The sequence below is a fragment of the Poecilia mexicana genome, unplaced genomic scaffold (assembly GCF_051168715.1).
Source record: "Poecilia mexicana isolate PSO_F unplaced genomic scaffold, ASM5116871v1 scaffold_2, whole genome shotgun sequence".
Taxonomy (NCBI): Eukaryota; Metazoa; Chordata; class Actinopteri; order Cyprinodontiformes; family Poeciliidae; genus Poecilia; species Poecilia mexicana.
The window spans coordinates 52,381,644-52,396,562 of NW_028263371.1; the positions used below are offsets into that span (position 1 = coordinate 52,381,644).

General features: G+C 37.7%; 1 protein-coding gene across 1 annotated transcript in view; it reads left to right on the forward strand.

Annotated features, from left to right (window-relative positions):
- LOC106913126 (heat shock 70 kDa protein 12A-like) overlaps positions 1–13,749 on the forward strand; it is a 49,183-nt gene extending 35,434 nt beyond the window's left edge. The window contains exons 9-10 of the mRNA XM_088002619.1: positions 8,990–9,103; positions 12,384–13,749. Of these exons, the coding sequence (XP_087858745.1) occupies positions 8,990–9,103; positions 12,384–13,036 (767 nt within the window). The 3' untranslated portion in view covers positions 13,037–13,749. The remainder of the gene's footprint in view (positions 1–8,989; positions 9,104–12,383) is intronic.
- The last annotated feature ends 1,170 nt before the right edge of the window (positions 13,750–14,919 follow it).

Sequence of the window (14,919 nt, forward strand, 5' to 3'; positions counted from 1 at the left end):
ACTGTGCTTGTGCCGAAGTGCCAAATAAGTTAGTTCGGTAGAAAACTGTATATCTCAGCACTTCCTTATAATATCCTAAAATTATTTATAGACATATATTGCGTTTTTGAGCGGTACAGGAGACTAAGTAGTCTGAAAAGCGACCACTGGGTGGCGGAATGCTTCGCTAGCCGGATAAATAGCCAGGCAACCCAGAAGCAAGACGGAGCGTCCCGGTGGTCTGTCCTCTGAAGTAAGTACAAGCTAAACCTGCAGGCTTCGCTCTCTGATTATAATGAGACATAGAGTAATTCTAAATGATTTCAGGTTACGTTTTAAATGTCTGGTATTTGATACGCTGCCCTCCTCATGTTTCTGTTAGCGGGAGCTAAAGTTTATGTCGGCTATGCTACGTTAGCTGTTGGAAGCCAAACGTGGATTTTTATTGTCTCATTCTCCACAGTTTGAATCTTTAATCCATAAAAAAAATATCTGTGTGGTTCTTACAGTATCTGTTTTGCCCAAAAGGTTCCAATCAGATTCCTAAGTCATGTTGCTGACTGATATTTGTATATATAGTTTGTGAGACATTCTGATTTGCGTTTTACTTTATTCACTAAGTGAATAAAATTAAATGAAATAAATTGCCTTTCGATTCTAGTTTATTGAGTTTCTATGTGTGTAAATAGCATTTTATATTCATCTCTACACAGGACGAAACAGCTGACTGTTGGCTCGGGTTCTGGTGTTATTTCACTTTCTGGAGCATCAGGATCTTTCAGATCTGGTTCTGATCCGATGGATCTGCTGGAGGAACACACTGATCCTCTAACAGGATCCTCAGATCCAGACATTGATGTCTGGTGTCCTGCAACATTTAGATACGTCCTGGTCCAGCACGCCTGAATTAAATGGCTGCTTAGGACAGTCAAGTTCTCCAGAGTTGTGATAATGACCTCTGACCTCATGATTTGACTCAGGTGTGTTAAAGAAGAGACATCTTAAGATTGGAGGACACCAATCCTTATGAACTGGAGTTAAAGCCCTGCTGTACAATGGACCTTACCACAGGGGCCGCGTTTCATTGGCTAATGCCCATTTGACGTCACTGCGCAGCTACCAGTGCGTGACCGTCTCACAAACAAAAGCTAAAGTAGTATACACATGCTAATGTACATTGTGGACTAGCAGACCACAATCTACACAAAGTTTTTGCGACAGAACTCAAATAAGAATGGTTCTCCACTGTCAGTGAGGAATCTGTACAGGCGATGTCAGGCATCCTGATTGTATTTGTGGAAATAAAATTCACAGATTTCCCAACTCTGATACGGAATGCCTAGCTTGGATTAAAGCTTGTGCACGACCGCATTTGCAGCTCAACCGTCGTAAGATCAATGAAAACAAAGGAGTGTGTGCTGGTCTAAGTATTATTACTTTGCTTTCTTTGTGTTTAGTGAATGGGGATATTTTGAGTGGCCCTTCCAGACAGGCGACCTGTCCAGGGTGACCCCGCCTCTCGTCCGGAACGTTAGCTAGAGATAGGCACCAGCACCTCCCGATCCCTTTTGAATTTTGAAGCTTGAAATATTGTAAAGTCTTAAGGAGGCCTATAATGTGTGAACAATGACCCCCAAGTCTGAAAAAAAAGTCAATAATAAACACATTCATTATGAAAACCTTTTAGCTAAGTACAGCATAATGGCAGTACCGATACAACTTCTACACCTTGAAGCCTGTCTGTTACACAGTCTTACGTTAGCTGAACAGATCAATATGCAATGTGTACCGTATCTGATATGCATTAAAGATTTTATTTGACCTGAAAAGGCTTTTTACTAAACTGTAATCGTGTTAGCCACGCTAGCACTGAGTACCGAGTAACAGGCCTAGGCACACTCAAACATTTGCCAACAACAGAAATCACTGATTTCAAAAGTAATCCTCAAAACCATGAATGCCCGACTTACCCAGCCTTGCAAGAACAATAGGCATCAGTGATCTTGTCCACAGCTATATTTATGCTGAGGGTGTGAGGATCTGCTGTTTTCCTCATCGACCGGTAGCTTTTAGCTGCGACGCACACAACGTTGGAGGCATCGCGTGGCTCAAACACCTTGATGTCGTCCATAAATGATATGAACTTGTTGGTTCCCCTGTCCATTGTCGTGGCTGATATTTTTGTGAAAATAAGGCAGAAAGGATACACTAATCGACTCAGAAATACTTTGTAGAGAGTCAATCGAAACGAAAGGCGCCATGTTTACACATAGAAACTAAGCCCCGCGAGGCTTTGTTTGTGAGACATGCAGAGGGGCGTTTCTAGGCGGAGCTTGGTAAGGTCCATTGTTATTCAATCGTAATCACATTTACTTGCATACAGTGGAAACTTTACCTGTGTTGACGTAGATGAGGTGTATTCATAATGTCTTTACTTTAAAACCATTTTGGTTTCCATTTGTTGAAAGTAAATTACAAACATTTAGCCATAGTTTGACCACTGCTTTATGACAGAAACAAAGTTTGATGTCACAAATATATGATTTTAATAGAGGCATCATTCAGTTTGTACTGTAGAAAGAAGGTGACAAAAGTGTTTCCTGAATTAACTTTAAAGTTCATTTTACTGCACAAAAAGGACAGATTAAATATTTAAGAATGCAACAAATATGTTGAATCTTTAACAAAATAAGTTCAGATTTACATGGGTCACAGCTACCTAAAGTTAACAATGAAATGTCTTAAAACTTACATGGATGTTCAAATATTGACTATAATCAATTAACAAAGGAAAACACCATAAAACTGTGTATTCAAAGAACCAAGGCCAGTCTGTACAGATTGAGGATATACCATAACATCTACCACCAGAGCAGGTTAACTACTGTAGTTTGAAAGGCGTCTTGGTTCAGTTGACGGCTCAGTTTGAAGCTTCAGGTTTTGGTGTTGAACCTCCTAGAATCTCAGCTGCTGCAGATTGGCTGAAGATGCAGAGAAAAATAGACAGTGTTAGAAAAATTTATGTTGATTTTCCTGAACAGTTGATGCACCAAGATACCTGACTGACAGAACATTACTGAACCTGAAAATGACTTGAATCATCACAATGTATGTAGAAATGTTTATTTTTATGTTGATCAAAGGTTTTACATTAAATGTTTTTCTGTGGAGGCTATTTTTGCAGATGTGCTACAAATGCATAAAATATTTATTTTCTTAAGTATGTGTTTATTAGCTGTTAATCGTGTCCATAATATCAATTGAGAAATAAATTTACTGCTTGTGAAAATCTAAACCATCTACATACATTTTACCATTTATATTAATCAACTTGAAATGAAGACAAACAGGAGCAGCAGGTTTGTCCTGGTTTGCAGACAAGGTATATATTTGTTTAAGGGTCAATGAAAGGAGGTTCAGACACAAGCAGTTTAATCTGAAGATTCTGGAGGATGTGTGAATAGGTCTGTCACCATGAAACATTTTACTGTATAAGTTGTTCCAAAGTTCTCAACAAACATATTATAGTTCTTTTGAGACCATTTTTTAAGTTATATAATGGTAATGATGAAATACTAATGCAACACATTCTCAGATTCTAATGAACATTTAACACTGGAACTGGAAGACATTTTTAATATCCAGAATAAATAAAACTAGTGAATTTTGAAATTATCCAGTTTTTGGTAGAGAAAAAAAGAGAAACAAAAAATCAGGCTCATGGAAATGATTGACTTTGTATTAATTTATCATCCGTTTAATTGATTATTCTGACAGGCCTATGTGTGAACATTAGATTAAATCCTTAAGTATGTTGAAAAGTCAACATAAATTACATAACTTTCATTTTGTTCTGGTGAATAAAGTCTAGCAGCAGATGATGTTCCTGCAGGTACAGATCTACCTTCATTACTGCTGAAGCAACAAAATACGGTTTCAGTGATAATGACCAACATCCGTAACTGCCATAATCTCCTGAAGATGCTTCGGCATCATAAAACTAGATCAACCTGGGTTAAAATTAAGACTGAAGACAGACTATCAAACTGTGTCAAATCCACGATTAGCTTCCAACAGCTAACGTAGCATAGCTGACATAAACTTTAGCTCCCGCTAACAGAAACATGAGGAGGGCAGCGTATCAAATACCAGACATATAAAACGTAACCTGATATCATTTATAATTACTCTATGTCTCATTATAATCGGAGGGCAAAGCCTGCAGGTTTAGCTCCTACTTACTTCAGAGGACAGACCACCGGGACGCTCCGTCTTGCTTCTGGGTTTGTCTGGCTATTTTTCCCGGCAGGGAACCATTCCGCCACCCAGTGGTCGCTTTTCAGACTACTTAAGTCTCCTGTACCGCTCAAAAACGCAATATATGTCTATAAATAATTTTAGGATATTATAAGGAAGTGCTGAGATATACCGTGTTCCAGCGAACTAACTTATTTAACTAACTTCGGCACAAGCACAGTGAGAAACGTCAGAAGACTAGACTCAGAGCAAAACTCAGATGTCCCACCTTTTACTAGCATGTAAACGCACCATCTACACAAATCTGGGAGCTTCCCTGAAGCGTTAAATGAGTCTCAAAAATAGTTGTGCACTCGTAAACGGATGTGTGTAAATGCAGTTTTGTATACCAGGTGATTTGTGTGTACTTTTTCAACATGTATAGGTGTAGGAAAAGGTTTATTTTATTTTTAAGTTTTACAAATCAAGTATTACACACACATAGATATAATAGACATTTTTACACACACACAAATCTTTTTACACATGCACAGATATTTTGAGACTATTTTCACTCCATAGCATCCCTCCCTGCATTAGCTGTAGGCTGCAGTAAAACAATATTGCCACATGTATGCTGTGATAGCTGGAGTTCCCACATATTTTATAGCCTAAAACCTCTTTGGAAAGCTGGTTAGCGAGTTGCTAACATGTAAACAAATGGTGGCTCCAGTTTGTGGTGGAAGTTGTGCCCATAAATCACACAAAGCCTCATGGGAGATAGGAATAAGGCTGCCACCCGTATACAGAATCTTTTGGCTGTTAAATATTGCATCCCGGATTGAACCGATACAGGACACGATTTTTATAAATGTCCGATAGACATGCCTATCACACACATATCAACACTAAGTGTAACAATAATGACCAAAATAAAACACAGGAAATATTAAGGACTGTTAAATTGTCGTGGCGGGACGTAAATAAGACCCCCCAGAACGCTACAGACGGACGGGTTCTGAGGGTTGTTGTGGTTGCCTGAGACAGACACTACGCAGCCGCAGTGAGCTGCTATCAACCCCCATCTTTTTAAAACATCCTCAACCCGATGCCATCATGTCAATAAAAGCAAAACCTCAAAGATACAGACCTGAGAAGAAAGGCACCAATCCCAGGCTGAATAATGTTAGTGTGAGGATGAATACAGGCAATTTAAACATGTTCGTCTTGGTGCAGTGTGCTGTATGATGTCAGGGAGAATGAACAGAACTAATCCATTCAAAAAACAGAATGGATTAATAATCCATTCTGCAATAAAAGAGGATTATTAATCCTGTTTTATAGATAAGACATGACGAGGAACACTGAAGAACCGTCAGAACCTAAAGAACCAGATATCAGTCTCTCTTCATCCCTCAACCATGTCTTGAGGCTGATATGGTACAGACCATTTTGCTATGATTAAGTTTCTTATTGTGCTTTTAGTAGACTATGTTGGTTTGATTATTTGCTTATTTAATGTATAATAATATCAGCCAAAATAATATAAGTGGCCATTTAAAGAACAAATCATACAAATAGATTAACAGTAAATACATATTTCATACTCTGAAAATGTTTGTTAGGGATTTCTGTTTACTTTATTAAGAAATGTTGACATATTTTATTAATTCAGTTTTTATTCAATGTATTAATAATGTCAAACACAGACCTGCAGCCCATGGGTGGTTCTAGATGGGGGCCATCAGGGGTACAGAAAAAAATATGCTACATGTCTTATATCAATACTCAGTGGTGCATTTTTTTAACCTTCACAATTTTACTTTAACATTGAATTAAACATTGCAGTGCTGCAGTTTTAGCTGCTGTATCAAAATAGGGTCACACTTTCCATCTACCAAGTCAGGGATCTGCAACCTGGATCTCTGGAAACACAAGTAGCTCTTTGGCTCACTTATAATATAAAATGATGAAGTATTCTGTTTTTTTGTTTTGTTTTATTCTCTTGAAAAAACACTGAGTACCTCTTTTTTCGCCCTTTCTTGCTCTACGTGAAGGCGGATGCTTTTTTCCTCTGCTTCCTCCCTGTCCTGCTTGCTCTGTTTTTCTCCTGTCTTTTTATGTTTTTGGATCCTTTCTTTGCATATCCTCCAAATCTACAAATTATCTCAATGCAATTGATCAAATTTTCTCCACGAGAACTCTGGGTACATATATTTTGAAGAGACCTCTGGCACAATCTTCTTTTCTGAGATCCCAAGCTCTCCCAGATCTCTCACAAGCCGAAGTGAAACCACACAGAACAACAATCAGAGTTTGACATCACAGAGTTTAATCAAAAACAAAACAACAGAAAGCATACATTCATTTACCTGAGACAAATACGATAAGAGAAAAATGCCAAAATAGAAGAAATGCGACAGAAATGTAAACAATGGAGGGAGATGTGCATTTCGTTGCTATAAAAACAGGAACTATTTTTAGGTTTCGTTGCCAAGTCCGATTATTATAAGAGGCTTTGGGCTTGTTTTGTTTCTAAAGTCGCTTGCAAATTTAATGAGTCGCGGGTTGTGCTTTTTGGGTTCGTTTTTGAACGTGACGTTACTCACATGGGCTTGGAAATAAGCAGAGACACAATAAATCCCAGAATGCATCTGCCATCCAGGTCGTTTACATCAGACTCTCCCTGTCCATCATTTCCCAGATGATCCGTCCCGCTGTGACTTTGTTAATGTCAAGTTAAGATATTTTTAAATCCTTCTTAGTTTTCCACACAATAGTGGAGCACACAAATTACAAACTTTTTTGTACTGTTGTAACCATAAACAATGTCCCCTTCAGTTCAACCTTATAAGTGGAAATACATTATTGATATTATAAAATAACTTTCAATTAAGCATTGGCAAAGGTCAAAGTAATTTTCAAAGGGGTTGGAGCGTTGTTGACAGGAGCTTCTGAGAGTAACTAAAAAAGTTAGTTTTAGTGTAACTTAGTTACTTTCCAAATCAAGTAGTAATTTAACTAAGTTAGAAATCTGATTAAAGTTATTTTTTCAAACTATGCCATCACTGGTCGCTGACATGTGCGTGATGATTCGTCACACAGAAATATCTACCAGGTATGTAACGTCACAATGGGCTTCGCCACCCATTTGTTGCGATCAGGATGATATGAAGTTAATTTTCCAGTATTTTCAGTAAAGCTACGCATCTAAAGCACAGCTGTTCAGTGTATCTGCTCACCTGTATAAATACTCCTCAGCACTCTTCCTGTCCTTCGCTCTGAACCAGCAGCTCTGGAAGGAGAAAAGCTGCCGTACTCCAAGCATTGGTCCCGTCAGGATGTTTACTGGTGCCCCGAAATAAGACAAAAACCCAGACGTTATCATGAATCAGTAAAATCCTCCCAGGCCGAGCTTGAAAATTGGACATTATACTGCTAACATTTAGCTTTCTTCAACAGCTCAGGCTGGGCTGCCACCTTTCAGAAGTAACAAGGTACGCCCACCATGGCGTGTCTCCCTACTCTCATGGGTGGGATGGCCGCTGCAGTGATAGACAATATTTTATGGCAGTGTTTTTGTTTTTAAAAAGTGATCCATAGAGCAATCATTCATACATAGAGCACTCCAAAATTTTACTCCAATCAGAGCATACCTTAAACAAGTTTAATTAAGCAAATGTAAAATGTATTTGATAAACTGCTCAAGTACCGAGTAACTGATCATAATACCTGATTTAATAATCAATATGTGTCCTCAGACAGGGCTCCAAAAGCATAAGTTATGTGAAAATTATGGTACGTAAAGAGTATTATCAAAATATTTATACAAATAAGTAGTTAGGTTTGAAGGCTGGTTCTAGATCAAATTTACCACAAGGGCCAAAGTTAGTTGGTGCTTTTTCATAGGGACACTTAAAAAAATGAAACAAATAAAAAAAAAAAAAAACTGAGCAATATTTCAAAATGTGTTATATCAAGTGAGCCAAAGAGCCACTTGTGTCTCCAGAGATACAGTTTGCAGATCCCTGGCAGATGGAAAGTGTGATCCCATACAGCAGCTAAAAGTGCAGCACTATAATTTTTAATTCAATGTTAAAGTAAAATTATTAAGGTTAAAAAAATCCACCACTGAGTATTAACAAGACATTTATTTAGCATAATTTCTTCTGTAACCCTGATGGCCCCCGTATAGAACCGCCCATGGGCTGAAGGTCCATGTCTGACATTAATTAAATGATCACTGAAATTTTTCTAATTCATAAAAATGGTGTTCATCAGTAATAACACATTTTATGGGAAGAGACAAAGTAAGTGCATAACACCTATTACCTTACAAAGACTGTGGGATTTAAAAAATGGTGATTGGACAATATTTTTTTCCAGGTAGTCAGGAGGATATGGCTTTCTACATTTTTTTTGTTTCAGCAAAAGCTTTCCAGCAAAATGTTATGGTATATTTGCAACAAAACTAGAAATGTATGTTTTTTTGTGGATAGTAGTGAAAAGAAATCACAAACTATCCAAACATTTCACTATGTTAGCTCATTTTGTCTTGCCAAATGTGATCAAAAAGTCCTTTTTAGTGAACCTACCCTTTGTACAAACTCTTTAAGTTCTTCACATTTCCCAGATGAACATTACTTATGTCTGGGCAAACTTGTGGTGATACTGCAATAGAGTGGAGAATATATACTACTAACAGGCTTCTGACCAACAATCTGTTATCTGATTGTTTAATGGAGCTTCAGATGCAAATTCTTTGTTTTTACAGGCTTACCCAAAAGTCAGGAGGCAGTAGACATTGAGATGGAACAAGAAGAAACCATAGATCTGCTGAACAACCATCACAGAAACGGAAAAGCATATGTCGTTGTCGACTGTGGAGGTAACCATGTTACTCATGATTATTCAAACATTTGACAAGTTAAACATTAACCAACATTTTCATGTGTCATGATGGTACTTGGCATCTTTACACCGTGATGTCTTCTATGACTTTGTATTTTTGTGTTTTTATGATTTAAGACACTTTGAACTGCCTTGTTGCTGAAATGTGCTTTACAAATAAAATCAATTAAATTTTAGAAGTTTAAAACCATCAGGGCCCCATTTCAAAAGGCAGAATTAAATGAAACTTTTGAATAAGTCCTAGGGTAACTATGTGCATATCCTGTATTTTTGGTTTCAGAAAGTCAGATAGCCGTTATCCCAAGTCAACTTACAACCACAACTTACTCCATGAAGCAACCCTCTTTGGTATCAAGCTTGTTTGAGCAAATCCTGAGTCTGTCCTGTCATTTTGTTGAAACCTGACAAAGAAAGTGTAAAAAATGGTGTGTCCTTTTTCTGGGGGACCCCGTTGGAGAGCAAATACTCTACAGAAATCTCCTTTAAAAGGTGACCACGCCATTATTAGATGTTTTTCAATCAATGGGTCAAGTTTATTTGTATAGCACATTTCAGCAACCAGGCAGCTAAAAGTGCTTTACATAATAAAAACACAAAAATACAGTCATAAAACACAGAGTGAACAAGTAAAGCATTACATTTTAAGTGCCATTGTTGCACATCAAAGTGGTAACATTTGATTTATATTGGTTCAAAAGCAACTCCAACAGGTGGAATTTTAGTATAGGTTAAAAGGCACTCAGTGTTTCAGCTCTTTTGGAGTTTTCTGGAAGTTTGTTCCAGATTTGTGGTGCATGTATTACGTGCACCAGATCTAAGGGAATCTGAGCCAGCATCAAGTGGCACACAGGCAAAACCCTGTGTAACCAATATCTGTGGATCACAGAGGAAACGAGTTACCATATTTTCCGCACTATAAGTCGCACCTAAAAACCTTCAATTTCCTCAAAAGCCGACAGTGCGCCTTATAATCCGGTGCGCCTTATATATGGACCAATATTGAGCCACAACAGGTCCAGCAACGGACCTTACCACAGGGGCCGCGTTTCATTGGCTAATGCCCATTTTACGTCACAGCGCAGCTACCACGTGCGTGACCGTCTCACAAACACAAGCTACAGTAGTAAACATATGCTAATGTACATTGCGGACCATCAAAACCATGAATGCCGACTTACGCAGCCTTGCAAGAACAACAGGCATCAGTGATCTTGTCCACAGCTATATTTATGCTGAGGATGTGAGGATCTGCTGTTTTCCTCATCTGTCGGTAGCTTTTAGCTGTGACGCGCACAACGTTGAAGGCATCCCGTGGCTCAAACACCTTGATGTCGTCCAAAAAAGATGACATGAACTTGTTGGTTCCCCTGTCCATTGTCCTGGCTGATATTTTGTGAAAATCCGGCAGAAATGCTACACTAATTAACTCAGATCGAAATGAAAGACGTCATGTTTACACAGACATGCAGTAGGCTGCTTAGTAGTTGGTCCACTATGGTAAGCAGCCGCCAACTTCTTTTTCCCCCGTAGAAGAAGTGCGCGGTGCATGCTGGGATAGTTGTCAGAACACTGGTTTGTTAATAAAGTTTGATAATACATTTAAAGCCAGGGGGGGGAGGGGCAGGGGAAGAGAGACAGAGACTGCGGCGGCAGCGTGTCGGTTGGTCTGTGTTACCCAGAAAGCAGTTGGGCACAATATCGCAACACCGTGAGTGAAACAACGACAGGGCCAGCCTACTATATAAAGTACTCGGGGGGCCATTTCTTTATAAATGTGGATGTGTAATAATAGAGTATGAATTAAATAAAATATAATATCTAAATCAGTGTTTCTCAACTTTCTTTGGGCCAGCGCCCCCCCAGCCTTTATCCAGGTCCCTCACCGCCCCACCAAAGAATTTGTAAGCTACTTTGCACTGACTTTACTATCACTATTGTAGATGTTTTGATTTTTATGCTTTTTTCTGTATTTATCAAAAATAATTTCCCAGAGAACAAAAAAGCCCTGGGAATAGAACTTTCCACAGGTGTTTACGAGAAATGCAATGAATGGACATTCAACTTAAAATCGGTAGGCCTAACAGCAGCCAATCAGAGTGGAAAAAATACTGATCTGTGCCATTTTCTAGTTAAATATTGCACAAAATGAAACAGACAAAAGATGGCAGTTTAAACTTTGATCTATTTGCAAAACGACTGAGCTCAGCAACATTAAAACATGGATAGAACTGTAACTACATTAATCTTAACTATTCTAACTGTTCTTTGAAATTTACTGACATTTAATAAACTATGCCGTGAGAACTGTACAAAAACATAACACATTTTTACCGAAAAACATTCACATAAAGAATAGACAGCTACTACACAGCAAAACATTTACAATAAAGTGGCTTGACTTACAAAAAGACTCATTACGTCATCTTTAAAACACTTGGCTAACAAACTCGACAAATTCTTAAAATAAACATTATTACAAACAAAATTAAAATACAAAAATGTGTACCTCAACCTGAAAGGGTTAACACAGAAACTCCGTGTAGCTTCTTCTTCCAATCCAGCTAAACGATACTTGGTGCCTCACTAAATCTATCTAGAAAAATAAAGCATGCTGCCCTCTACAGAGTGTGACATGTAACTAAAAATATGTGCCTAAATGAAACAACAAATTAAACATTGGTTCCACTCCGGTAACCTCTGCACAACTTATAATAAACATAAAGTATTTTACATCACTTTGTCTACACTAACTTAAATCATGAAATTAAACCAAACTGTATAACTGTCAATGGCAGCTACATTAACTCTTCTCTTCAGTGTTTCTGTTGGTTTCTGGTGGTGCAGCTCTGTGCTGCCTTCAGGAGAATGGGACATCAGAGGATCATCCATAAAATTTTTCCCACATGGCATTTACTGTGCAAACCAGAGCTTTCAGTTGAAAAACAAAAGTTCCTTTTAATGCCATATATAGGATAGAAACATGGATGATATTTTTAAATAGACCCGTCTACTGATTTATAGATTTATAGTTTTACTGGACAGAAATTACACAGAACAAATCTGGTTCTTTTTTTCAGAAAGATCAAGACAAGATTGAATAATTGTAAAGGAAACAAATCTGAAAAACCTTTGCATTGGCACAAAAAATACCAAGACTTGTATTGATGTTGTCATTTTGAGTGTTTGTTGAATGTGTAACTCCTTTTTCTTATATTTTAGAGGATTTTAATCGGTCCTCTCACTTTGTTTGTAAACAGATGAAACAGTTGACTTCACCGTTCACAAAGTGCTGAAAGGAGGATCCCTGAAGAAGCTGTATGAGGCCCCTAAGAACCAACTGGGAGGACAAACTGTGGACAGAAAATTTAAATTGTTTCTGAAAGAAATTTTCTCTAATGGAGTCTGGGATGAATATGAACAAAGTTTCCCCAGCGAGGTTCAGAAAATTATGTATAATTTTATTTCTCTTAAACAACTGGATGAAGATATTCAGATCAGTTGTTCATATAACCTGGGTGAGTTGGCTGAGAAAGAGAAAGATATTGAAGCATACTTTGATTCAGTGGAAGGAGCTTCCTGGGATGATGGATATATCAGAATCTCTAGAGAGAAACTGAAATCTTTCTATGATGAGAGTCTGCAGGGAATCACAGAGAGCCTCAGAGAAATATTAGACAAAGATCCCAACATTGGGTTTACTGTGTTAGTGGGAGGATTGGCTGAGAGCCAGATTCTACGTCAGCACATCACTGATCAGTTTGGACGTCAGTATAAAGTCCTGTGTCCTCTTAGACCCCAGGAAGCGATTCTGAAAGGAGCCGTAGAGCTGGGGAGAAACCCAGAGATGGTGGAGCCTCAAAGGAAACGTCCAGCTTGGTTGAATTTCATTTGTGAAAAATTTAAAGAGTAAAAAATAGTTTCTTTAACTATATTTTCTGGTAATAGTCTTCAGCATTTGGGAAAACAGTTGTAAAGAAGATGTTTTTTTGGTCAGCATCTTCATTAACACAGATGAATGTGTCTTTGGATTTGAATAAATTAAATAAATAATTTTAGAGATTACAACTATCTGCTGCTGAAAATTGTCCAAACAATGCAATCTGTACAGTTACCATTTTCTGCTGGAGAACTATTGTACATAATTAAGAGTTAGTTCTATGTTGACAGTAGCTATAGTCTCATAAACATTTGTTGATTATGCATCACTCTTAAGTGGTTAAACCTTTGGTTATGTCTGAGGGTAGTTTGTAAGTCACAATAACTGATGCTTGAACTTCTTCTTGAACTTGATGTGACATGTTAAGATGGGATGTATGTGTCAATTTGACAAAAAATATATGAAACAGGTTTGAAATACATTTGTACATGATTGATATAACTATCTAATAAAAGTTGAACAAAAAAATGTTTTTGATGTAACTGAAGATGGAGATGATGAGGAAATGTTTCGATTATGTTCTCTGGTTTTCCCTCTCAACTATTTTGACTGTATAATTGGACATTTCACTGATCCACTTTTGTAGTATGTATTTGACTTTGATTGTCAGTAATTAGTTGTTTCCATTAAACGATTAATTATGGAAATTGAAAATAAGAAAATAAATTAGCCTGATGGAAAGACAATTTTGAAAAAACATGTTTTTCAGTAAAACGTTTTTGCTCTAGGAGTTGGATTTTCAGCTCTACCTAAACATTTTCTTCTCATCGCACAAGTCATGTGATCAACTATCAATTATGTGCAGCTCCACCAGCTCTCACAGCATCACACAATTCATAAAACGTGTCATACCAATGTGTTGAATCCATAACTCTTCTTTAAAATCGGCAACCATAATTTCCCCAATTATGTGCCATATACAAAGGCACTCCCAATTGCTTCAATGTCAAATATCTCCTGTGTTTGATAAATTATAGGCAAAAGATGAAGCACCACTAGTTTTACAAGAGATGTATTCATAAATCAGTCATAATCTATAATTTCTTGCTTGCCTTCTGTTTCAGGTTTAAATGTGGATTTATGCCCTTGCTTAGTAAGTTTTGTTTAATTAAATCAACCTATTTCAGACTCTGTCCTAGGGCTGTTGTAAACGAATATTTTAGTAATCGAGTAATCTAACGATTATTCTTACGATTAATCGAGTAATCGGATAAAAAAAATAAATAAATATTGGTAAATCTGGCATAATACCGGTGTTACTATCAGATATCAATATCAGTCCAATTTTTCATATTTGAGCATCCCTAACAGTTGCTTTTTTGTAGTTTAGAAAACTAACCTGTAACAATAATAGCTCACTTTCTAAGTTAACCAGAAGAAAAGTTATAGAAAAATCTGAAATTATATTGAATTTAATAACAAAGAGGCAGGCTCACAAATATGCATATAAAAAATGTCTACAACCCAGCTTTTAGTTTATGTATTCATCTTCAGTGAGTTTAATAGATTAATTAAACTCACCTTGCCACCTAACCTGTCACGCTTTGGGTTTGAAAATACGGGAAATGCCGCCTGGAGTGGGAGGAGAGGGCGAATGAACGAACGTAAGATGGGGTGGAGGGGAGGAAATAGACCAGCGGACTGACGAACCGTTAGACCGGGGGACGAACACGGGGGAAGCAATACGGGATATTTACGACACCTTCACTAGTCACACTCAGAAACTCATCTACCAGCCATGTACGATGCGCTCCGCCACCCGTTTCTTCAGACCGGGATATGAAATTTATTGTGCGGTTCGTCGGTAAAGCTACATTTACACGGTAAGCATCAGCTACTCAGCCGCCCGCCCTGTT